This window comes from Diadema antillarum, unplaced genomic scaffold, assembly GCF_040938485.1.
Source record: "Diadema antillarum isolate AM-2024a unplaced genomic scaffold, OU_Dant_1.0 seq00000054_RagTag, whole genome shotgun sequence".
NCBI classification, from domain to species: Eukaryota; Metazoa; Echinodermata; class Echinoidea; order Diadematoida; family Diadematidae; genus Diadema; species Diadema antillarum.
The window spans coordinates 172,124-200,068 of record NW_027271162.1 but is presented as its reverse complement, the minus strand read 5'-3'; the positions used below and the strand labels follow the sequence as shown (position 1 = coordinate 200,068).

Genomic DNA, 27,945 nt, shown 5'->3' with positions numbered 1-27,945 from the left:
TTGTTGTTGTGCCGTCATCTTATAGATCAGGCATCATTATAATGATTAGAACATAATGTGTGTTTCTTGTGACGGCCTCTGCAACACGGATCTTTTAATGGAAGAGAACAGGCAGCATTATTTACAGTATTTTGTATCTAAATGAGTTACTGAATTCGTTTATGAAGCAATTTTTTTTTAAATCTAATCTGTCTAATCCCTATATCATTGTTGTATTTTTGATCGTACATTACATTTTTAAAACAAAACGTTGCAGAAATGAATTGGAATTCCCATTGAAATTGAAAAGTGAAATTGAAAATAAGCACTCAACGTTACGTACGTTACAATGAGATTCGCGTATTATTTATCATCTCTGCTTGGGTATTTGTTCGTTTGTTTCAGCGTTTCAGCGTTTACCGACATTACTGTCCAGTAGAACTGTGTGTTGGTCATGTTATGTATATCTTATTAAAGTGTCATTTCTTTACAGACGTTATAATGGAAATGCTTTTATGTTATCGTATTCATTTTGGGGCTTTTATTTTCCGTTTCCCTTTGATTTCTTCATCTTTCGCATGAGGATTTGCCTGTTTGTTTCTTTGTTTGTTTGTTTATTGTTGTTGTTGTTGGTGGTGGTGGTGGTGGTTTGTTACCGTATTTTTCCTCTCTAGTTTTAACATACTTTTTTTTAAAGAAATTGATTATATACTACTTTCGATTTTTTTTTTTTTTTTTTTTTTTGCTTTCTGTTCCACTTCATTTCATTTCTGTGTCTATTCTTTATGCGTGGATTTTGTTTGTATTCATCAACATCATGCATTCATGTAACGATTAATTTTGTTTATTATTATTCATTCATTTATCAATTCCTTTATTTTCAGATAATTATAGACTATGTTATCATAGATCCCTTGTTTCCTTTTCTTCCGCCCCCTTCCATGATTTAATGACTCAGTTATCAAGGATCGTCGCCATAAAAAAAAAAAAAAAAAAAAAAAAACATCATGGATGGCTATATTGCTAGTTCACACCTCTTATGATCATCGCCAACTCTAAGCCAATTCTGTTTGGGTACATGTACTGCTTTTTATGATAACTTCCAACTTGGGGGTTTTAACTATGCACTGACATAACAACGCACCTGGCTCAAAGTGCTTTTGTTCTTCTTTGGAAGCCCCATCAGTTATGGCCGACATAAGCTTTCGTGCTCTGAAATCGGATTTATCTTTTCTGTACCACAGTCAAGAGTGAAGTTGTCAAAGCTCCATCGTTTCACTTGTTAATAGCGCCCTCTTGAGGTAACTGTACACACAATCAAAATGGCAGCTTCCATGGATGTCAACGTGAGTGATGCACAGCCAGATGCAAAAGTGTTCCCAACGTTCGTGGAGAGATATTTCACGCCTAGGTATAAGGCTGGTGAGTATAATAATGCAATCGTCAAATTTATTTTGTATCTGTATGACTTAAGAAACATTCCATCCAGAATTTCGTTTTATTGCACGATATAGTCATTCCTGGAAATCATTAGCTAAACTGTATGCCTATGGTCCCACATATTGGATCATGTGGGTGTGAAGCCAAGGGCTTGCTTGTACGACATGTAGAAAGTCTAGATTCTACAGTAGAATATAGGCCTAGGTCTATATATACCAGACCTCAATGTAGGGTGTAGCTCTACATGTACAAGACTGTAGAGCCCTACTAGAATCTAGCGAGAAATGTGTTCTAATTCAATATGTCAATATGTGTATAGAAATATGCAGGAGAAAGATCGACACAGAAAAAATATTCCGAAGTTGCCAGCCAGGCACTGTCACTGAAACTGGTCCGTGAAGAGTGTGACTGTAGAATTATGAAGGAGGCAATCTGGCAGCAAAGCAAAGGCAAAACTAAAAAGTAACTCGGACTGATTGTCTAGTTACTGCATAGTCTAGTTATTTGATCTTGGTCATTGGAGATTGTGCTGGGTCCAGTGCAGTAGACACACATGTACCGGTATGAGTACTGTATACGCCATATATTTCGCGAGTCTAAATTTTCGCGAATTGGGATTTCATGACAATTTCGCGAGTGGTTAAATTCACAATCTTGGAGTCCTGTACTGAACGGAGAAATGTGTACGCGTATGTCACATTCATATCGGCATCAGAGTCAATATTTTTGCGTGTTTCTAATTTCGCAAATAGCAGCTGACTCGCAAAATTTGCAAAAATAAAAACCTCGTGAAATATTTGGCGTATACAGTATATGACTTAGAATGATGAAATGTCTAGTAGTGAAAGTCTTCAAAAGTTTCTCAATAATTGTAGATGAAGGCAGATGTTGGCATATGTTCTTAGTATCTGTGATGGTTTATATGATCAAACCATATGAATGCTGGGGCAGACAAGCCATACTCTCTCTAATCATAAACTTTTAACCCATTGAGGACAAGTCCTGAGTATATACTCAGCCAAGTGTCTATGGGAAAATATAATGCGTGCTGTAGCAAAATCAGCCCATCCTCAAAGGATAATGTGTCAGGGAACATCAATCCAAATGAAATTGTTGTAAACACAGTGAGTGGTCTGAACAGGAGACCAATAATGTGTGAAACTATGGGTCATTTACTACTCCAACATTCAATGTAAATGTCTTCTTCCCCCCCCCCCCCCCCCCCCCAAATGTACTGGTAGCTGTATACGGTTAGTCCCTCCAAAAAAATTACAACGGGACCCTCCGCAATGACAACTTAAAAGATAGTGAATCAATCCAGATAAAATTTCAGGGTATGAAACTATAACTTATTACCCATGTCTTTCAGAAAACCCCATCCGATTTGCTTCAGTGGTCAAAGAGAAATGAGGATTTTCGTAGAGCATGTTAGGAATCCCTTTCCTCCAAGTTCTGTCCATTGTGTTCACACATTAATATGCAGTTCCAAGAGCATCCAAGTGCTGAACTTGGAAGAGTCACATCCACGACATGCTTCACAACGATTCACATTTCTCTGTGACCACTTAACCAAATTGAATGGGGTTTTCTGCAAAATATAGGTAAGTTGTTACTTTTGTAGACCCTGAAATAGCATTCAGACAGTTAAATCATATTGGAAGTTATCAATGCAAAAATCCGATTGTCATTTTTTGGGACATACTGTATAGTCAGCCATGACACACATGTCATGACATGTCGGTCCAAAATAGAAACTTTATTTCACATTTATCCTACCAAGGTAGGAAAGGTCAGGGGAACTATGATTCACGGGCGTGCACCCCCCCCCCTTTATTATTTTGTTAAAACAAAGAAAGAAAAAAAAAAGGTGGAGGGGGGCGCATGCGCCCTCCCCCCCCCCCCCCCTTTAATTTTGTAAAGGTGTTCCCCCCTTGTGGAATTCCTGGATACACCCCTGAATTTCATAAATTTGACTTTAGCAGTTACAGAATATACATTCTAGGTGTATGATGGAGTGTCCAACTGTACCTAGCATGTTGTTTTTGTTATTGATGCTGTTGTTGTTTTTTGTTCTGTTTTTGTTTTGTTTTGTGTCTGCCAGACAATGCATCACATGCATGCAATCCAACTGCCAGACTCACTGTAACTCAGGCTAGCCCCATTGTGAAATATACTTCTATTTCCATAAATATATTTCAAATTCCTGTGTACGAGTTTATTTAAACAAAATTTGTCATTTAAATGTGATATTAAAGTTATTTATGGCAAATGCATACAGGTGTAACCTACATGTACAGTGTACAATTGTACACCTGTATGCTGTCTTAGCCTGTGACTGATGCCCAGATGTGTTCAAGTTCAAAATATGATGTTAAGGTGCTGGTTTTAAACTTTGTAAAGTGTACAACTGACTCAATTTTAGACCTCTTTTAATCAGGACACTCTTTAGGACACTCACAGAGTCAGGACGAAGATCTTTATCCTGAGTCATTGATAAACAGTAGTGACTGTTTGCAATATATTTTGTATTTTTAGATACCGTAGATCTTCTTTCCATCTTACATTAGTGAGTGCCAATGAGCCATTGAAAAGTAGTAAATTTACTGGAGAATAGTGAATACCTCCAGTTGCCAAGATTCAAGAATTTATGATGTATATAATATATCATTTTCTGGATAGGCAAATTCTTTCATTAATTTGTGACCTTTACCTCAAGCGTACAGCATCCAGTTTTTGCATATTGGCTGATAATTACTTTATCTCTGCATGTCCTGTTACAAAGCCATCATATTTCAGACTTGTACTGTATCGATGTCAACATGAAGGGAGGCAATGATCAAAAAGAAAAAAGAAATGTTGAAGATTTTGCATCGTTTAGTCATTCCCAGGCTCATACCCTTTCTCATTAACTCTTTGCCAAAAGATTGTATAATCCGGTGCCGTTGAAGCGTACTCTCCCTTATTATTGCAACGTGCCTTTCACTTCACTATGTGCACTCTTTCCTGAGAGTAATTGCATGAACTTGACACACCTTAAAAGGAGTCAAACCTACAAGCATGGTTGACACACATACAATTTGTGTATTATGGAATTATTTTACAAACAACACAGTATATATGACCTTGAACATGCAGAAAATGTGGGTTTTACTAGCACAGACTAGTGAAGCTATTGCCATCAAATGTCATCACAATTATGTGCAGATCATAAATTTGGAATTATATTTCCAACTTTAGGAGATTCCCCTTTGTTACCTTTCACAGAATTATATAAACAAGGTGTACAATGAAAGTGATATTATCATTTTATTGTAGCCCTGTCAGCAGTCAGCCTAATTCTGGAATTGTATCACCTGATGTGACGTCACTGCAAACGTACATGATGGTTTTGATCCAGGCTGCAGTAGTCCTGTGATTACTTGATGGCCATGCAATCACCGACTAGTACAATGTATTTATATGGGCCATTTAATGTAATAACGTGTGTTTGTAAACCTTGAGCAGAGTTAGGATGAAAATGTGTCGTTTAAGAAAACGTGGAATAGAATTCATATCTTGCACAAAATATAATGTCATTTTTAATATAATGACATTATAATGTCATTCAAATCTCACACAAGCAGTGCTCAGCTACAGTACATGACCAAACAATATAATGAAGGGATTCAATCTCATGTAAGACATATATTTATTAGTGGAAAATTGAGCAAAGAAAATGGGATTTCATCCCGATGGAATCCCACTTTCTTTGCTCAATTTTCACTAAGTGATAAATATTATTCATTTCTGGTCAGTTTTTCTGTTTTCGTTTGTTACAGATATTTATTATTACATTTATAGTCATTGTATTTCTTGTTTGTGATAACAGTTGTTTTTTTTTTATATTTTGATATACATGTAGTTATCGATTTATCTTTTGATCTATTCATTCATTTGTAGATTTAGTCACGTATCACTTTGTTCTTGATGATACAAGTTTAGGGCTACGACGTTGATTATTAAAATGACCATCTTTTCTATCGTAGCTTTGGTTATTTGTGTGCCCATGCCTACGCGTTTCTGGAAGTTTTTATATCACAAGAAAATGATGGATGAAATGAAGCAAGTACCCCCGACTTGATTCTAGCCTCTAAAAACCTGTTCTGAACACATGGAATGAAGGTCGCGTGTGTCCAAATTACTGCACGTTGTTTGTTTTTCTTCTTCTTCTTCTTCTTCTTCTTCTTCTTCTTCTTCTTCTTCTTCAAAGCTGTCATTTTTCATTATTAATGTATCTGGACAGTTTTAATAATGAGCTCTTAATGTTTCTGTAACACCCCGTCGTAATGAAAGTCGGGGAAAACATGGTGTTTTGTTTTCTCTTTTATTTGTCGGAAAGTAAATGTTCCTATAAAGCCAAATATCATGTGAAACTTTGGTAGGGCTGGCACTGTATTTGGTGAAGTCATTGTACAGTTTCAGTTGTCTGCTGCCCTCACATTGTGACTGAAAAGTTTACTACAAACAGGTTCCTCTTCAACCTCGTGGACCACTGAGCAGCAGGGTTTGAAGAAGTTGATAGAGGAGGAAGCTGACATATACACTAGTGTCAATGATGACTAAATAGCAGACCCTCAAGATATATTTCACTTTTGTGACGTATTAAATGCTTCAGGAAGAACTTATGAAAGTGAAGCCAATATATGATCAGTCTCCTTTCTATGAATTAAGTTTAGAAGCTAGTCTAATATTGATACCCATACTGCAAATCTAACTGATACTTGAGTGATGTGTTTGCATTCTTAAATGTTATGATTAAAGTGTATATGGGTCAGGCGAACTTGAAGAGCTAAATTAACATTGATCATGACTAATAACCCTTAGAATCCCCGATATCACATTTCTGTATTTGAGTGTTAAAACTTTTTTAAATAGTTATATGTATATAAATATTCATTTTGAGTGTTTCAAAAGTGAGGTAAAGTAAAACCAAACATAAAAAAGTAAATAAATATATCTCTTTCATTTTATTGTTTCGTCAAGCTTATTTAAAAACCTGTAAATAGCTAAATGTTCAAACTATTTTTAAATTGACAAAATAAATTTGACAAGATAAAAATCCCAGTTTTTTCTTTAATAAATAGGCACATTCATGTATAAAATTTCTCTCCGATTTTGTGCACGTATAAGAAATTATACACACTTGAATTATCAGTATACAGTGAAAGTCAGAGTTGACAATTCAATGGTGACAATTTGATGATTTTCGCAGCAACAGAGCCCGAGGATTTGAATGATCAACACTCAAGATTGTAAATCTTCTCTGTGCCATTGAGTCAACTATGCACTAATTTCACACACATAGCTATGGACATGAAGTCAATGAGGCATGAAGAGGGTAAATGGTTAAAATTATGCACTCTTTAAACATCCGGGTCAGAACTGACCCGGAAAGGGTCCGTTGGGGTCACACCCCTTTCCGGGTCCGAAATGACAAGGAATGGGGTCAGATATGACCCCATTCACAGTCATGAATTGGGTCAGGGTGACCCCATTCCGGGTCTTCATGACCAAATTCCAAGTCATATTTTGATCTGGAACGGGGTGTGACCCCAACGGACCAGGTTCCGGGTCAGTTCTGACCCGGATTTTTTTAGAGTGTACCATATTCAGTTGCACTTACACATGCCTAGCGTTCCACATCTTTATTGGATGCAGTTCAGTGACAAAGCCTACAATAATTTGGGGCGTATACATGGCGCGTAATTGACTCAGTATTATTGACAGTTCATTTCGATTTTATTTTGATTTTTTTTTCCTTTTCAGACGTCAATGGACGGCAAGGCGAAGATTTTTGCATTCTCCAGCATTCTAACAAGTAAGTTGTTGTTGTTGTTACCATGGTAAGTGGTACGTTATCGATGTCATTTTGTATTTGTTTAATTTGGCTTACAATACTTGATTTTTATTTTCGTACTTATTATGTCCTGTCTTGTTTTACTTTCTCGCTTTCTTTCTTTTGTGTACCCGTGTGTAATTCGTATTTTGCACATGGTTGCACCTAGAGCATTTCATTATTGGATGGATTTGGCTCCTTATATATCCCATCTAATGAAAATATGATTATTATTGTTATCATTATTATTATTATTAGTAGTAGTAGTAGTAGTAGTAGTAGTAGTAGTATCATCATCATCATCATTATCATTATTTTATAACTTTCAAAAGCTCAATTTGATTTCCCATCGTCCTGGCGTAAACATGACCGTGTATGTTTAGCGATTGGCAGGCTGAAGTACAAAAAAAAATACACTTATTGTGGCGGAGAAATCTCAATCTTTCACACAGCGTTTTAGCACGCTTCCGTGATTGCGTGTTGTTTGAAATTTATTAAAACAAATGCACTCGTATTCATAACGAACTCTGTCTCTCTATCTCCATTGTTTACAGTAGCGATTCGTATTCAGGATCTCTTATAAAGCTGGATGGTGGATTTGGGGGGGGGGGGGTGGACATGACTATGAGTGAAAACCTAAAGCAAGCGTCTGAAAGGCGTGGGCATGTATGGGGTGGCGCACTTTTGTGCTCTTCTCTTTTGCTTTCTTATACTTTTTTTCGTCCTTCTAATGTCAACACTTCCGAGAAAGGCGGGATATTCCTTCTTCAAACATGTCTGCGTTTGTACCGTCCGCGAGACTCGCTCTCTCAACTCATCCGTTATCCAAACGTGATGATTCAGTCGCCTGGTCCTCTTCCTCCGGACAGAAAGAGAAAGCGTCGGGCGAGAAAATAGGATGAAATATGAGAGTGCAGGGACATGTTCCGGTACAGTGTTGTATATACTGCCCACGTAATGGATGTGATTTAAGAGCGGCAAGAAGCCCCCTTTAAAGCTGACACCGGATAACAGTGCCATCATGCAATATATCTTTCAACCTTTTCCCTTTCTTCCACTGTTTCCTCATTTTGCTCTATTTTCACCTTTTTTTTTCAGTGCCCTCTTTTGTATTGTCCCTCATTTGTCTCTCCGAATTATTGTTCGAATTATTCACTTTTTATCTGTTTCGCGGTCTTCGTTTATCATTGCAAATATTATTTTCTCCTACCTGACTATCTCCTCCTAGCTTTCTTCTTTTCAATCGTTTCTCCTCTTTCTATTGATCATGAATAATTAGTTTGTTTGTTATACTCTAATTTCCTATCTTTCCTTAGTTCATTATATTTCCATTCTTCCTATTAATTCTTCTCGTGTGGATTTCTTTAAAGCGCTAGATTGACCTGGGAAGATGCCAAAGACTCATCGAGCAGTAAGCTATACATGACCCTAGAAAAGTGACGAGAAGCACATAGACCATGAATCTCCGCAGTGTACTATTGATGTAAAATTCTAGGCCGATTTATGTGTGTATCATTCCTTCGTGCCATCATTCCTATTGCTCTCATTTATATCTTGTTTTTCATTCTAGTTGTTAGTTTAATATATCTGCTATTGTCTATTCACCGTCTTCAGTGTAATAATGCATTTCGTGAATTTTCATTCGGATTTGATAGGATAACGACTTCCTAATTTGGCGCTTCAAGAACACAAGAAGATAAACGGAAAACCAAGAGTTTATAGCCACTTTCATCCGATACTCCGTCACCGGCTTTTTCATCTTCCTCGCTATTTCTTTCCTGTCATAATTTGTGCCCCCATCAAGTCCGTCCAAGCGATGAAATATTGGTCTGCCCAGCATTGCGTACATGTCCTTGATTGTACCGTTGAGGGAGTGATTTTACTGCCACATTGTGAAATACGGACCTAAATTCGACAGGAACATGGAGTTACCCCGGTACTAATACACACACCCACACACAGATTTTATGTAGGCCCTACATTTCAGTCAACCTCGTCTATGTCGAATCGAAAGGGACCGGAGAAAATTCCTTCGACTTACGTGAATTTCGACTTGCACAATAAAATTAAACATGTTTTAAACTCATCCTGGGTAGCATTTTTCCGCGACTGGTACTGTACTGAAAATGTACTGTTTACCATTGGGAGCAGTGATTTTAAAAATGTTCGAGTTATCACATTTGATACATTGTATAGATCAGTTGTATCACAAAATATCCTATCACATAAAGATTTTGCAAAAAAAAAAACAAAATATAAGGAGACAACACTAATTATTTCTCAATAAACGACAGCTGTAAAAGGTTTATTCTCTAGGACAATTTTTATTATAATTATTGTTCACATTAATATTTAACAATACTTGTGCTTAACATTGATTATACTGATAAACATTTTCACATTTGTTATTTGTATCCGTAACTCACATTATTTTAGAACTATTTTGAAACGCTAAAGCTGGGTTTTTGTGTCATCTGCAAATAATAATGATAATAATAATACATACAATTTCTATAGCGCCGTTCTCCACTTTGATTAAATGCTCAAGGCGCTTTACAATTGTACATCAAAGCAAACAGATTGAAAATACAAGTACATCACAGTAATAGAAGAAGGATGAAGAAGCAGAAAAAAAAAGACATGAAAGTCTGTCTTCAAAAGACACTGGTCTTCAAAATGCACTGCTAAACAGATAGGATTTTAAATTACTCCTAAAAGATGTTATAGAGCTATAATGCGTTAACCATTTTTTCTACTTGAGCTAGATCGACTTATTCAAGGTTGAGTATGATATATACGTATGTGTGTGTGTGCATGTGTTTTTCTGTAAGTGTACACGTGTGTTTGCAGCTACCATATTAAGCTTCTCTAGTTTGACATTTCTATCTCAATGTGTGAAATGTCCGCTGGTTGCTTTAAAAGTTTGTTATGAAAATCATTCGATTGTAAATTGTATTCGTTGACAAGACGGAAGATACGTGTATGTATGATCTGGAATGTCTAGAAACCAAGCATCAATTTCACGCAACATGTAATGCAGTGTTTTTGTTTCACTCCTTTTGACTCGACTTGCAGAGTAAGGGCTTATACCGTATGAAAGCTTTTTCTATTCTTTTGTGACCACTGCTTACGAATATGAGCATGTCATGACAGAGATGGGAACATTCGAGAAAGCGGTAGAATCTTTTAGCTTAGTGTCGATTTATGTGTTCCTAAACACACATCGTGGGGTTTGTTTTCTTAATTTTTTTCCTGCTGTGAGTAAGACATATATTATATTCTGTTTGCTCTGACAAACACACTTGACATTTGATAGATAAGTGTTAGTCATTGAACACAATTTTGATTTCGTCACGATGCTGTCGGCGCGACTGTTGACGAGTGCATCAATCGATAACTTGTCTGTAGAGGGGCACTCGGCTTCGTACGTGATCAAGTCAAGCGATGCCCCTTCCCAATTTGTTCGTGTGTGTGTGTGTGTGCGTGCGCGTGTGTATGTGTATTCCAATGTAATTTATCAGTCTCCCATGTAAGAAGGTCGTGAAACCTTCCGCAGCTTTTTGCGAATTTACGAAGTGGCGGTAATCGACGACGACTCTGAATCTGTACGCCACGTCTTGCGATAGTTTGGAGTACCTTGAACATTCCTATATTAGGAGAAGCGAATTTAACGGCACAAATCTGGGCCGTCGTAATAGCGACAGCTTGCCTGTGATGACACACTCACGCCCTATCACTGCCCACGCATGGACATATACGTGATCACACCCTTATAAGTTATAATACACACAGACAAACACACGCATACACACTCGCACACACAGGTAACACCTAAGATACATGCATATTATGACACCAATACACTGCACGTGCAAGCCCGGAAATTTAATAATCTTTACTTCTTCAAAGTTACATCTTCGATTTTCTTTTTCAAGGTGAAGCAACGGACGTTTAATGCATGAAATGGTCGCTATCTATTTCAGCTATTTAAAGTCAAATACGTGTAGAACGCCAAATCCAATATTGTTCCAGTAGCTTTTGCATTGTATGTCATTAATGGCGTTACTCGCACTGGGGCAAGAACTCCGTGATTTTGAGAATATGGTTCTCACTGTCTGAGAATAGTGAGAAAACCCGCCACGAAGTGTCGCCGGAGGCATTATGTTTTCGGGTTGTCCGTCCTTCCGTCCGTTCTTCCTTCCGTCCACCCGTCCGTTCGTAACGAGTTTGTGGACAGCGTAACTATAAAAAAAAAAAAAAAAAAAACGTTTGAGGTATCCTAATGAAACTTGGCATGTATAAAATGTGTGAGTGGGCAAAGTTGTGCCTATCAAATTTTTGTTGCGCATACTCAAGGTCAAAGGTCTAGGTCAAATGCTCAAAATTTCACTATTTCCCCCATATCTACACTGCAAAAAGTCCGGTGTTAAATAGTGAACACCGAGCTGGTGTTAAATTTTCGGTGCTCATTTATGGTGTTAAATTAACACCTACGGGTGTCATTTCCAAATTTTAAACTGTTTTTTGAAGAGTTTCTTAGTAACTGCACTTCTTGTTGATTTTTAATTTAAACAAGACGATCAAGAATTGTACATTAAAATACTAGATTTTTGAAAAAATGTGAAAATAAATTTACACCAAAGTAACACCAGCTGGTGTGGTCCCTTATTGAAGCTGGACGGGTGTTAAACCATTGATATTAACACCAGCAAATATCAAATCAACACCATGTGGTGTCATTTTTTAAATAGCACCAGTACAGTGTCAAAATAACACCAGGTACAGTGTCAAATTAACACCACGAAGTGTCAGGTGAACACTTTTCAACACCATCACATGTGCATTTTTAACACCTGTAGGTGTGGTCCTTTATTGAAGTTTGATCGGTGTTAGATTTAACACCCGTGGTGTTAAATCTAACACCGATGTTTTTACAGTGTATATGCAATGCCTGAAGGTGTTTTCTTGAAACTTAGTGTATACTGTCATGTACTACCCAATAATTGATTCTCTATGGAGAGTTTCGGGCCATGAGGTCAAAGGTCAAGTGAAAACTGTTAAAATTTCATTTTTTCTCCATATCTTGGAAATGGTTCAAGGTATCTTCATTGGACATTGTACATGTGCCTGTACTGACAGGCAGTGATTATGTAGGGAATTTCGGGGTCATGGGGTTAAAGGTCAAAGGTCAAGGTCAACTCCTCAAAATTTCACTGTTTCCTTCATATCTATTCAAAGCCTGCATGATTTTTCTGGAAACTCAGTGTATACATGTATTACCCAATAGAGATTCTCTGGGAAAGTTTTTCGCCAAAAGGTCAAAGGTCAATTTAAAGAGCTTGATTTTTCCTTCTTCCTCCATATCTCGGAAGTGGCTCAAGGTACCATCATGAAACTTAGTACATAGTTATATACATGTCTGCCTGACAGTGATTCTCTTAGGAATTTTAGGGTCATAGGGTCAAAGGTCAAGAATCAAGGGCCAGGTTAAAATGCTAAAATGTTACTTTTCAATACTGAAATTACACTTTTTCTCCATATTTTGGAAATCACTCAATGCATAAATTATTTCAGAAAAGGGTCAGAAGTCCAGCAAAAATCCTCAATTTCCCCAGTACTTCTTCTCTTAGACAATATAGCCAGATATCCATTCATCCTATGAAACCTAGTTCAAGGAAAGTGAGCGTTCAACACATTTGTGACAAACATGTCATTTAGATATTTTGCCAGTTATATGAAACTGTTGTGAAGACATACCATAGACCTATTGGGAGAACCATGCATTACTGCGGAGCATACCAGTCGCCATAGCGACATTTCTAGTTTACTATGTGTTGATCCACAGTTGATTTGAAGCATTAACTTAAAATTTTAATGAAACAGACATGACCCTATCGGCACATGTTTCCAGTTTGTTTGCTTTTTTATTGTGTGTTTGTTTTTTTGTTTTTTGTCGTTCCGTGAATCAATCTTTAATTAGATATATGATTCTCGAACTCAAGTCATGCTTTCGGGTACTCTCGCGAGTGGATGGATTATAGTAAGTGACATCAAGCACAGTCCATGGTAAATTGTTTCGAAAAAAAGATTGTGATAATTCATCAATTGAATATGTCTGTTTTACATTCCGGTAGGAACCCAAAATATCCACGCTCGCATGAACAGGGTTTTTTTTATTTTTTTTATTTACTTATTTATGACAACAAATATGAACAAAGAAGTGAGTTAACGTCTTATATGACTTCCAATATCGTGCACTCGGCTGTACGTATGACTGCATCTGAATACGTTAATAGCTCCAGATATCTGTTTGACGATTGCTTAACGTATAGGTAATTTTGTTCGATAGCCATTTACATTAAAGACTATTATTTGTCATCATCGTTTATAGCTAAGTATACCCATATCCAACGATTACGACCTTAATATAACAATGGAATGACGAGGAATCAGTTAAAATGGACATCACTTGGTATGACGCTAGGGAGATCTCTGACTTCCGCCATTAAAGGCATTTACCATTTGCAGATGAAACAGAAACCCAGCTTTAGTGCTTCAAAATAGTTCTAAAATGTGAGTTAGGGATAGAAACAACCAATGTAAAAATTTTGATCTGTTTGATTGATGTTAAGTATTGTTGAATATACAATATGTGAACAATCGTTATGATAAAATTGTTTCTCTAATAAAAAATAAATAAACCGTCTACAGTTATGGTTTATTGATAAAAAAGCAGTGATACCTCCTTATATTTCAGGCTTTATCGCAAAATTTGTATAAAAAAATGGTAGGATTTTTTTTTTTTTTTTTTGGACAATTGACCTACACATAATGCATCAAATGTGATAACTCGATTTTTTTTTCAGTCACTGCTCCCAATGGTAAACAGTACCTTTAGGAAATGTAGGTCTCATGTATGATTTTGTTGCTCTTGATAAAGTGCATCGAGTCTTTCTCTCACATCGTTGCCGGAATTTCGAAAGTCTATCATTTCTCAATGTCAAACCGAAATGCTTTGCAACATGCACTGACAAATTTTACGTGTTCATGCATGATTGTCTTTAGTATTTCCTTTTGTCACGTACACTTATTTAAAGGTGAGTACACTATCTTAAAATAGGAGAGTTCCTTTTGTAGGAAAAAAAAAAGGCTTCCGAAACCGCTCACATCTAGAGCTATGAATATTGGTATAGGTGAGTCTGATGAATGGAAAGGGTGAACGTATAGTTGTTTATGCTTATTCATTATACCTTTACAATATCTTAGACTCACTGTCTTAACTTTTGTTCTTGCTAGTTCCGAAATTTGCAAATTTTAAAAAAAAAAAGTTTTTATTTTTCCCCTTTTTTTTCGGGGTTACCACTGTATCTTAGATCAACCTTCTGACGAGAAGGAGTCGAGAGTATTGAAAGAGGGTGTATCCCTTTGGCACGTTCAATTTTTGTTCTGGCCATGTGTATATTACCTGCTTCTCTTACAAAAGATTGGACGTGTGAATCGACTTAGCACGTCTGTATTTTTTTTTCTTTTTTTATGTATGATGTGTGAAGAGGCTGAGCGCGTGGGCACGATTTCCTGGATTGTCGCAAAGAAGGAGGAAGAAAAGAGCAAAGAATGAGTGAAGGACTCGATCTTACACGTTTAGTAGTCGCATTCTGTAATTTGACGGCGCCGCAAGTTGTGTAAATATAGCGTCGGGGATTATGTGCTGATGAAGATGCTACCCCAAAGACCAGTGTAGACGGTGCCGGGGGGGGGGGGGGGGGGGGGATGGGGGATGGGGGAGGCGGGAGTGGTGGAGGATGGTTGTGTTGATCTCTAGGGTCGGGAAGACGTTATGTATATATGGTGCTTTTGAAAGACGTCGGGTTGGAGCGCCATACTGCCTTATAACGCCATATAGGAGAACTTCGCCATCACAAATCTGAAAGAAAAAAGGGAGACGCGTGATGATTTGCATATTGATATAGAGATTTGGTGGAGAGGGTCGGCCGAAATTTGGTGGGATGTATGGGGACGTGTATGACGTCAAAACCCGTCATAGTGTTGATGAAACTCCCTCTCTACTGACGTCACTACACTGGTGATAAAAGAGACTATACATTGTACATTTTGATTAAGAGCCATTCAGTAGCTCCGTCCTCTACACATAAATGGATGGACAATATATGTATATATATATATATATATATATATATATATATATATAGCGAAAACTTTGCTCAAAGTTTTCGCTATTTATTATTACAATTGTTTCTGGTCAGTTTTTCCTGCCTTGTTTCAAAATATATTACAAAAAGCTGCATCGCTTCGGCGATCCCTCACATTTATTCCAAAGTTGATATACATCATTTGGGTTTATGTCAGGTTAATGTGTGTATGTGTGTGTGTGTGTGTGGCACACATACACACACTATAGCTTCTGACCACACGAGCAAAGAGAGTTAAGGGTTTGGGACGAATACCGATCTAGGGCTTTCAATAGCTCAGTCGGTAGAGCACCGGTCTAGTAATCCGGAGGTCTCGGGTTCGAATCCCGATGAAAACCCATTTTCTTTCTTGGGACGTTTTCGCTATTTATTATTACAATTGTTCCTGGTCAGTTTTTCCTTCCTTGTTTCAATATATATATATATATATATATATATATATATATATAACAGTTTAGTACCCCTGCCTTTCGTTAAGCCCAGTACCAGTGTCATTATCAACTTTATTGTGTTGTTAAGTAGCCACGTGCATGTATCTTTTGTTTGCTTGCTTGAGTGCACCAGAGCCGTATGTCTTACATTGTACTTTAACAAGAAACTGATTTAGTTGCTGACGAGGCTTCGGCCGAAACAGACTGTCCAGCTAAGTCACTAATAAAGCAACGCCTTCGATCCTACTATATATTGTACTACATGGGCTCCTATATAGTTGAGCACTGTCAGCCATATTGCAGTTCACATTCTACTTATACGTATATATATGTATATATATATATATATATATATATATATATATATATATATAGTACAACTCCTATCTCCTCCCCCCCCCCCCAACGCGCACACACACACACATTAAAAATAATGATAATGAAATTACCGAGTAAAATGTTCAGCCAGAGCAGAGAAACTTGCGTTACTGGGAACTAGGACGCGAATATCCTTAAAGGCAGGAACATTCATTCAATGTGTCGCCAATGGTTTCTCTAGCTACAATTGTACCGGAATCCGCTATATGCCACTCTGAATTCGACAAGAGACGGAATCAAGAGGAATAAATCGACTGTGACAGGTTCATCAAGCACAGTTGATAATTAACCTAAATATTTTATTACTTGCGTCTATCATCGTTTATACCAGGCTTTGGAATGACATAAACGGGTCACGGAAAGCCCCTTTTCCCTTTCGGTACATACAATTTTGGGGATTTTTCTATTATCCTTGACATTTAATTGCATTTCCCAAGACCTCGCAACTACTAGGGAGCGGGGGTGAAAGTGTCAACTGCCAGTGGTTTATAAAGAAATTATCAAGTTTGAGAGGATATTACAATTTATTGGGTGGTTGCACGTGGCAGATGTTGTACATTGGATTCTTAAGAATTCTAATCTAAACCTCCAGAGAAAATGCCATATTTTCCCATCGAGATGAATAAAGGTACAACCATCAGAAGTCAAAGAATAAGTAAGCAGTGGCTAGTTGAAGGGAGTTATCGATACGAAAGAAAAGTGGATAATCTTTATCTATATTAAACCTGAAGAAAGTGTTTCAATATAAGTTTTATGGTGTGAAAGGCCACTCCACAACATCGACAGGAATACGCAACAAGGAATCCTTATTTCATATTTCACGGGAGCAATTTATGTTACTCTGGAGTCGAATTATATAATCGTTTCATAATTATGCAGGCTTGATAATCATCGATCAACTCGAAATCATGTTGTTTCAGGTAAAATCATTTTCCACTTTCAGTGAATGGAATGATCCAGTCATTAAAACATAAACAGATTGAATTAATGTGATTTAGGTTTAAGTATGAAAAGAAAGCTTGTTGCTAGGGAAAGGCTGAATGAGAAAACATGATTTTTTTTAATGTGTAATGTACATAACTGCGTAGACAAAACGATGTGTAAGTGAAATTTTGATCTTTCAGTTGGACAATTTTTTTCTTGTCTGTACAGAAGTATTCAGAATAATGTACACTGTGTATGAAGCTGCAGCAGTTGTTAATGAATAAATGATTGTTATGGTCATATTATTGTAAATGATATCATATTGCAATGGTGTGTGAATGGTGCTATCAATATCACTACATCGAATGATTTTTTTTTTTAATTGCAGCCATACCCAAGTGGTATTAGCAACTTCCCTTTAAAATATAGATCAGGGTGGAAAATATGAAGTTTTAGTTAAAACACAAAAATCAAAAGCATATGGTTAAAATTAGCAAGGTCGTAACATGTCCGTAACTAGGGCATACAGAAAATTAAGATTTTCTTTGAGTATGTATACTGTGGATTCGTCCGAATTTTGACTCGAAATTAGGCTAAGTGAGATTATATCATTAAATAATATTGGCAGTCTGAAAATTAATTTTGAAAGAATGTCTAAATTCCATGCAATATATCCATACTTGGCTGTTATCGAACCTAACTACTGCGCTGGCACATTTGTTTTATTGAGTGAATTAGCAGAATTTGTCAGTGAGCAAAATTTTCCACAAATTTCTACCTGTTCGCACGGATTCACCTAATTCAACTGAATCGACACACCGCCTTTACAAGATACAGATACAAGGGATCAGTAATTCTGATGCACTTATACTTGTCCAGGGAGCATCTTCAATTTAAAGTCTATAATTATGTAGACCTACTTCTTCTACCTTATTTTTACATTAAGGATTAATCAAAAGGAAAGTAATCAATTCACCCCGTCATCGCTTGTCCGTGTTTTCTAATGTCGTACATTCTTGATGTTTGCCCCCCCCCCCCCCCCATGCAGGATCTGTGTCATAGCTCTCGCTAGAGGGCACCCTATATTGCGAGACAAACACTTGGTGGACCAGGTAGACTTCCAGGTCAGCCCAAACACCAACAGAATAGACAACAAGGTCATCGGAAAGAGCAAGAAGGTCGGTAGTGCGATAGCGCAGCCGTGTGAATACTTGCGCGAGCAAAAAGACATAGAAATTGAAAACATAATGACGTCATGTCTGTTTATGTCTGTGTTTTACTAATGTTCAGTCCCTTTTTGTTTTGCTGAAAAAAAGAAGTATTTTGTTTTTTGATTATTTGCTTTTACTGTAGTCTTCGATGCATTATCAGATGTTGCTAAGGCTTCATGAAAGGTTGTCTGTATTTTCAATGTCTTTGACTCCAGTTTCCTTCTTACCTTTTTTGTTATTTGCTCTACTTTAATCGCTTCGTGGCAATGAAGCCTCAAATTCCAATCTGGGATCCTTTGTTTTCTCACGAAAGCATCAAACGCAAACACGGGCGCACATAATTATACACACACGTACACAACACTCTTATTGAGCATTCGTTCACTTTATACAGACTGACCTAATATGATGCGACTGATAACGTGACACAACCCTTATATAAAGATCCAAAGATGTGCAGCCCGCCCGCCTACCAGACGTGCTCAAACCAGGTTGTGGAGATGACTTTCACCCTTGCCCCGCCCATCGGGTTGATAGCCTTGGCTGTCGCCCGTCCAATGGTTACATTTTATCACGTCCTCTACTGGCAAGACAAAATCCGAGCAGACGGATGGCCAAAGAGGAGCGAAAGAAAGAGGAAAAAACCGCCGAGATCCGCACGAATAGCCTTGACACCACGAGTGCTCATTAATGCAGAGCACGACGCACTGCAGATGAAAAATTCACACCAGTTGCCATTATTACGCTGTTGGGTAAACCCAGTGGTAAAGACGGTCGTAAAAATTGCGCTAAAAATAAACACTTCTCCCCCGGGCAACATAGTCTAAGTGACACTAAAAGGTTGTTATGGCATTATGCCGAGTCATCTGTGCATCAAAATGTACATGCTCGTGACAATGTAGTGCTTATTAAATGCAACATATTTTCAAGATGAAATCACAGCAGAAGATGTGCGCCTGTTACAATTCGGTCGGTATTTGGATTTCCTTGACAACGCCATAGCGACTAGTTCATCCTCCAATGCATCATCGATTATAGCAGTACGGTATTTGCGAGTTCCCTGTGGCAGAAACCTGCGCTGTAGGGCTAGGGATCCAGACACGTCTGATACCAAATAGTCAAAAATTCTCAACCTCACACGACGGTATATAGGCCTACTTCAGTCAGTGGTCTGAACACCACATGATAGTTGATACTCGTGTCTCTTTATGAACTTAGTTGAGTTTCGAAACCGCCACTGCCCCCCATTGCCGATGTTAAACAAATTAATTGCTCTGAAACGTTTATGTTTTGAAATGATGAGATGTATCAGTGACACTGTCATGGAACGTGAATAAAGCTCATTTTCAAGATCAGCTTTTTAGCTGGTATGAGATTGAGATGAATGCCTGAAGTGAGCCATTGCCATCGGTCAATGTCCGTCGTCCGCCGTGCGTTGTGCGTAACCCCCCCCCCCCCCAACACACACACACACATTTTCATATTCTTTGAAAAACGGGTGGCTCAATTTGACCAAACACGGCAGGAATCATAAATTTTTTATATCATCACCTTCTTGAGAAGTGGTAGTTGGATTATGACCAATCATGGCAGGAATCATTAAGAGGGAGGGGATTGTATGTACAAAATAATGGTGGCGGCGCCGCCAGGGGGGTTTCAAATGACTCCAAATTAAGAGGTTGATGCTCAGGAGCCTGCAACAATCCCCAAATGTCAAGATTTCTTGACATGGTTTTCCTCGGGAGGATTGCCCAGAAGGCAGAGTGCGATGCTCAGATGAGCGTCGGACCCGCTGGTCTCTTCAAAGAAATAACGAAGGTAGAGAAGCATAATGGTATACGTTTCATTTCAAGTGAACATCATAAGAGAATCTTGGATTCTTTTTGGACATGTTTAAAGGGATGTGGTATAGTTTTCGTTGAGATCTGGGTTTCAGATTTCAACTGTTTGCGAGAATATTTGAAACTACTTATGATAGCTTGCAATTCTAAGAGGCATTGAAAATTTATTTGATAAAAATCGATTTCGAAATGGCCGAAATATCCAAAAACGTAGTAATACAAAGTGGTCCTAATGAAAAGTAGGTCCCACCTTTTATTATGACCTCTTTGTTTTTGGATATAGCAGCCATTTCAAAACCAATTTTTATCAAATAAACTTTGACTTCCTCGTAGAATTATATGCTCTGTCACATTTCATAAGAGGTTCTCATTATCTAACAAACACAGTTGGAACCGGAAGCCCAATCTCGACGAAAACTTCACCATCCCTTTAACCGAATCGTAGCATTTGTCGAGACCAGATATGCATGTGTTCAGATGAGGTGATGATACCATCAAATTATAATCACTAATTAGCTTGTACATAAAAATATGAAATCATGTTAATCATGATAATTCTTCCCTTATATTCTTGAAGGTTTCCATGGCATGAGCCATAGCTAACAGGTTATTTCTTGTCCGCCATTTATTATGCACCGAATTCGTCCTGGAGTGAGAATTGGTCCATTTCAGGGCCGGTGCTTGGTGGATGGAAATATACCTAAGTCTTCTCCCCCCCCCCCCCCCCCCCCCCTTTTTTTTCCCATTTGTCATTGATACGTTTCTAGATCATTTTTGTTGTTGCTGTCGCTGCATTTTATAAACGTCATCTACCGTATGTTTACTAGAAATTCAAGTGATATGCATGCATGAACTTTTTATCTTGTTTCCTTCACCTAATGCATAATGTAGGGCGCTCAGTATCTTCACGAGGACTCGCCACTCTGCACGGTGCGATGTACTGATGGCGCGTCGTTCGTCGTTTATCCATGTGTTCGCGGGAAATTGGTGGAAGTCAATGAAATGCTCGTGCACCAGCCACAACTGTTAACAACTAAGGTATGCATTCTTGATCAAAATGTCTTAAATTGATGAAATGGCGAAGGGGAAGAGAATCGGAAGTTATGGTTGAGAAAGTAGATGATTTGGTATGTGTTTGAGCGTATATATACGTGTGTAAGTGTGTGTGTGTTGCAGTCAATAGAATGCAAGCGCCACTCACGGCTAAAATAGTAATGAAAGGTCCGTGCATGTTAAAAAGTAACCTTCTTTGTAGATTCATCCTGACGGTATAAATAAGAAGGAAGGGAAAGAAGGTGAGTGGATGAGGAAGAGCGGTGGACAAATTTTTGTTGGATTAATGCGTTAGGGTGGGATTTCACGGAGCACGCGAACGATTTGCGAAGGACGCGAATGGCAAAATCCAGCATTCGTATTTTAGTCTGCAAAAGTTCGCCAAACGGTCGTGAGCGTTCGGAAGCGTCGTCAGTTGTTCGCGAATGTCGTTTTTACTTCGGCGAGAATTTCAAAAAAGTTTGAAATTTTTTGCGAACCTTTTCCGCACACTTGGTCGTGATTTGCTCGTGAATTGTTCTCGAAATTATCTTGAAAGCTTCGTCATATGCGCAAGACCTTCGCAAGACACGCGCAATGTTCGCAAAATGTTCGTGAAACCCCAAACAGACTCCGAAACTTTGGAGAATGTCTCGCGTATGTTACGCGAAATCTGCGAAGTTTTTCCGATCATTTTACGACGTAATCGCAAACGGTTCGCGTACCTTTTGAGACATTCCCGCGAACGTTTAGCGCACGTTTGGGTGATGCATGACTTATACGTTTTCTGCAGATAAAAATTGTAGAATACATCTAAACATCAAAGAATTATTAACAACTATAGTAACAAAAGAAATTAAAGACTAGCAAAGATAAAGAGATGTTTGATATACAAAAAAATCGCAGAATACACTTAGAATATATCTTAACTATGTAAAATTTCATTTGAACTATAGAGATTATGTGTCGGAGGAACTGAAAAAAAAAATCAAATGCTCCTTACTATAGTGGAGATAGGTATTAAGAAAAAGAATGTAGGCAAGCACACGATAGAGAAATGAGAGAAAAAGAAAGGAGAAATAGAGGAAAGAAAAAAATTCAACTCAAGACAGCTTCCACCTCTCCTTGGGTACATTTTCTCCCATGATTATTGAAAATTTTTCGTTGTTCGCATTTCCGTCGCGTGTTCTTCGTGTACGTAACATGCTGTACTTTAGCAATGATACACACGACATTCGCACATACGTCGTGGAAACTTCGCACAAATTGCGCAAGAATAGTTTTCGGCTTCATTGTCGGAAAACATTCGGAGAAAAACTTTTCCGAATGTTGGATTTTGTCATTCGCGTCCTTCGCAAATCGTTCGCGTGCTCCGTGAAATCCCACCCTAGCGTGTGTGTGTGCGTGCGCGCGCGTGGAGGAGTTTCTTTTTATTATACAGTCAGCCTCGCCTAAGTTGAATCCAAAAGTGACAGGAGAAAATCTTTCGACTGACATGAATTTCGACATTACACAATATCAATTACACAAGTTTTAAATGTCTCCATCCGGGCATACTTTACTTCGACTTTGATAGCTTTAATGTTTCGACTTGTTCGAGATCGACTGTATAACCGTGGCGGTTGAGTATATCCTTTCGTGTGTGTTTTTATTTTTTATATTTATATTTATATTTATATTTACATCTACATTTACATTTACATTTACATTTATATTTATATTCATACTCATATTCATATTCATATTCATATTCATGATATGCGTTCGTGAGTCCATCGTTCATATAGAACTTTCGGTTGAATGACTTAAACAATTTTCTTGTGTAAAATCAATTTCAAACCATGTGCTGCTTCAGCAGCAACAAGATTTTTTTTTATCGTAGATTATCACAATATATATCTGAAGCTAAATCATTTCCAACGGAAGAAAAAAAAATGCGCTTAGTTCATTTGTAATATCAGAAGGATTTTTCAACTCTTTATCAAATATATTTATATACATACCATCAACTTTATCATATGATCTTATTTTATTTATTATTTCACTTATTACTGTCCAAGTTCAAATTATATCACCCTCTGACTTTTGCAATTCTTTTGAATAATCCATTATCTTAGATTTATCAGATTTTTTTTGTAAGCTTATTTTGATATTGTTCATACTTATTCAATTCAAAACATTTGTTTTACACATTATATAAATCATATAACTGATTTTATCATAATAATCTTACTCTGTCATTTCCCTTATTACTTTCTATGTTGAATTCATATTACCTCCTGCTTTTTCCAGTTCTTTTATACAATACATTATCTTAGATCTACGAATTATTTCATTAAGCTGATTTTGATATTATACTTATTACAATTCAAAACATTTGGTTTACACATGTATAATTTGTAAAAGATATTACGGGTATTCATTGAATTTAACATTCATTGTGTTATCAAAGGGATTTAGGGTATGCACTTTCAAAACTGAAATAGTATGTATCAACATTTGAAACGGTGTCACTCATCCAACCTTTTGCTAAATGTTAAGTTTAACACTCAAAATGTTGGATTTAACATATCTGAAATAGTAGTTCAACATATTTAGTGTTAATTTGACATTATCGGTGTTAGATTTAACATTTTACAAAAGGTCGGAGGAGTGACATTTATAATTTTGATTTACTATTTCATTTTTAGAGTATTTTTCCCCGTGACTGAGTTTTACCAAAGATATGTTCTTATCATAATATCGCTTTGTATTTAGCGATAAACTTTTACATGCTCTATTACATTTTTTTTTTTTCGTCATAGACATTCAACCACTGTTCATATGCCAAGTCAAAGCTGTAACATTTTCAATCCTTTCTCTCCTATACATCCCAGCTTGGTTTGGAATCAATGGTCCTTAGAAGTAATTGTGAAGATATAAGAAAAACGTGCAAATGATCGGATACATAATAAAAGGGACCACTATGATTATCTGTGTCAAAAGTATTGGTAAATATTTTGTCGATAAGTCATGAAAACGATGTGGATATCCAGGGTTTTTTGTAATCAATGGTTGGAAAAAACTGCATAGTATATCTGGAAATTTACTGTTATCATTAACGTTTTGATCAGTTGAATAAATGATATTTAACAAGGTTTAAGAGACTTCTGAAACCAAAATCAACAGATTTTGTAAAGTCAATATTGAAATTTCCCAGGAGAAAATACGTTTATTTTCTCGGGATATTTTATCCCAAATTTGATCAAAATACCCCCCCCCCCCCAAAAAAAAAAAAAAAAAAAATCACGTCATTTCTTGGAGGTCTGTATAAAGCTCCAACTATTACATTAATTTTTGCTAGTCATTCTTTGTTTCTATAGTAAGACTTTCAATTCCTTATAAACACACATCTTTTCTTATTTTGAAATTAGGTGGGTGTGTGTGTATGTTTGTATTTACGTACATACAGAGCAACACATCCTTTTCCTTTGTATTTCTATCGATATGTAACATTTCATAATCCGGAATATTGTATATGTTAGGAGAAATTTGGTGGGGCCAGGTTTCAAGTCTTCCAAAAACGAAAAAAAAAAAGAAGAAGAAGATATTAGATAAGGAATGAAGGAGGGTTTCAGATGAGTCAGTTTTTTGGAAATAATTCTTAAATTAATCATCCAAAATCTAAAATTATCATAAGAACAATCTTTGATACGATTTGCATACAGGTAAGTACCTCGGATATGTCGTAACATTAAAAGTGAATTTTGCTGGTCTCATATCAAATACTTTTCATATTGATGATAGGGACAAATAAATATGACACATCATTCACATTCTGTACGAGCATAACATAAACCCTACAAATAGTGTATATTTGAAATGTACACGTACTATTGATGACATTGTTCTCAAATATTTTGTGAATTCAGATTATCAATCATGACGGCTATATATGTGTACAGACTTGGTGCATCCTATAGGGTCATAAAAGACTCGAATTGATAAGAACCGTAATTATATGCACATGTAATTACAGACATACAGAAGTAGCGACTTCAATGAATTTGAATAAGATATAATTTGACTTCGAGTCAAGCTGTTTCTATGATTAAAGGTTTTTGCAAACTCTCCTTCAGGACTCGTTCAAATGAATCGTAGACATTGAAGTATATTTACTAAGTATTTTCCCTTTAAGGGCAAAGTCGTTCAATCTTGACAACATCTTGTCATTCCCCGCCTTGTTCATTTCATTGCATAATTTGATTTGATGTATCGTGAACGCATGCATTCGTGTTGATTAAGTGCACCACCTGCATGCTTGACAATATGTGCAATTCTGTCTCGGTTAATCTTTAATCATGTGTACACGGAATGTGCATGCGTATTGCAGTTTGAAAGTACATGTATGTCTCGTTCTTCTCTCACTAGAGACAAGTATATAGGATGAGTCACACTGGCTTAATTGATATACAGCGAAGAACGTCAGAAGGTCTGTGAGGATTTCTTTCGCATTAACGAAAATGATTAGGCTGTCAGCATGATGTCTACCAATCCCCCTCGATATATAGTACTCTACAAAAGAAAGCTTTTTTCTTTCTTTCTTTATGTTATCTACTTGAGGGGCAATCAATTGAAACGTTCTTCTTCTTTTTTTTTTCCTCCTTGAAAAAAAAAGGAAAACTCAAAGCCTTGTTTGTCAAATCTAGTCGACGAGATATCATCGATTAGCTGGCCTTTGTAACGCGATACCCCATTGTTGGTTTTCTTCAAAGCCAGCCAAGAGGTGTATGTGGCAGACCCTGGGCATAAAAGTGACTAATAAGTTGAGATCAGCACGAGGGTTTGACTCTGCTTGGGCACTTGTTAGTTATGCACTCAAACCGCATAACGGAATCAACTAGTACATCAAATGAAACTGAACATTTTTACGCTTCGAGAAGCAGTGTTCCGAAGTGTTGCAAAATATTATATATTTATTATATACATATAAACTTATAAATTTCATATGCAACTATATGATATGTATCCGTAAATGTATAGATATATGTATATGTATATATATATATATATATATATATATATATATACATTCTTCAATGTTATTTATATAGATATATATACATATATTTATTAATGTTATATGTATAGATTATGCAGTTTGTGTGTGTGTGCCTGTAGCATTGGTGTAAACATGAACGATTAATTGCATTGCCGAAGAGACGGGGGTCTTCCTCGAGTCATTGAAAAATATCCAGAAGCTGTTGAATATATACTACATCCGATTTGTCATTCTTTCGATAGTTTTTGCTTTGTTTTGTTTTGATTTTTCTTGGGGGGGAGGACAGTGCATTAGTAAAATTATCAGGTGCAGATGCGGAAGTCGCCTTCTAGGCCGGAGTTAAATCCTATTGTCTCATTCCATATCCTATACCTAAATTCCGTAAAGTAAACCGGAGTACCGCAGACGGAGAAAGCGTCAAGCTTAAAGACTCATTCTGTGTCGAGGTCCGGGTTGAAAATCCGACCCTTAGCCACAAGCCTTTCCCATTTCCTTTCAGTGATACCGTAAACTAAACAAAAAACAAGCCAAACGTATCAGACATTGTTGAGCAAGAAATAAATTTCCCCGACTACTGAGCCTCACTAAATATCGCCTTCATTCCTATTATAGGTTGCATCTAGTGTTTAACATTTCTAATGTAACATAGAGTCAAGAAAGAATCGACTGGACTTGATTTGTGTGTGTGTATTTCAGCAAAAGAAAATAGGGCGATTCATGGAATACTCCTAGGAAGTAATTGGCTTTTTTATGCAAATACTTTCACCCTCCTTTTATCCTCGTTTGGACCCTCCTCTTACCCTCCTTTTATCCTATTACCCGCCGTTTTAATTACAGCATAATCCATTACGTCATAAAATGATAACATGGACTAATGATTATGGAAGAGTAATATCTTGAATATGAGTTTCGATTGCCTTACATTAGACGGCTTGCTCATTCAGTCGTAATCATGTGCGGATTTATGGTCTCATTTTTTTCTTCTTTTTTGTGTCACCTCCCATAAAATTCAACAGCCAAACACCGAGGGATATGTGGCCATTGTCCTACTTCGGCTCGGCGATTGCGACCAGCAGTTGCAGGGTCTTCTCTCCGAAGAGGAGTATGGGCAGATCATGCTGAGACGTGAACGTCAGACCACTGAGACGCCAGATGCTCCCGGCCAAGACGCTCCGTCTTCCCGTGGCACCTGTGCAGCATTACCGAGCTGACAACGTCCTTAAGGAAAACAAAAAGCAAAAACACAAACAAACAAAAAACACTTCTTTGACCAGCGCACCAATCGTTGAGCGGATCTGAGATGGATCCGTTCGGAGAGACCCACATGAACTCAGTTGGATACAGTATAATGGGTGCGACTTTACACCCATCCAGAGGAGTTCCTGTGTTAGAAATCTCGCACAGCGCTTCCATCCTCGGACAAGATGTTGTAACCACATAACTTCTCCTTGAGACCCAGGCGTGTAGGCGGGTATCTTCTTCGATGCCCCATCCAGGCTGTTCCCTAGGGACACTTTAAACTGATTTCGGAATGTCTGTGCCAGCTTCGCAATAACGTCTTAAAGTCGTATTGATTCTCGTGA

The 27,945-nt window shown here is 37.3% G+C and overlaps 1 protein-coding gene across 1 annotated transcript; it reads left to right on the top strand.

Annotated features, from left to right (window-relative positions):
• Positions 1-1,301: 1,301 nt before the first annotated feature.
• LOC139725690 (protein Abitram-like) lies at positions 1,302-27,925 on the top strand. The gene is made up of 5 exons (XM_071636773.1): positions 1,302-1,401; positions 7,225-7,276; positions 18,286-18,415; positions 21,181-21,327; positions 27,379-27,925. Exons 1-5 carry the CDS (start codon positions 1,302-1,304, stop codon positions 27,571-27,573), a joined length of 624 nt encoding a protein of 207 aa, XP_071492874.1. The 3' UTR covers positions 27,574-27,925.
• Positions 27,926-27,945: the final 20 nt, after the last annotated feature.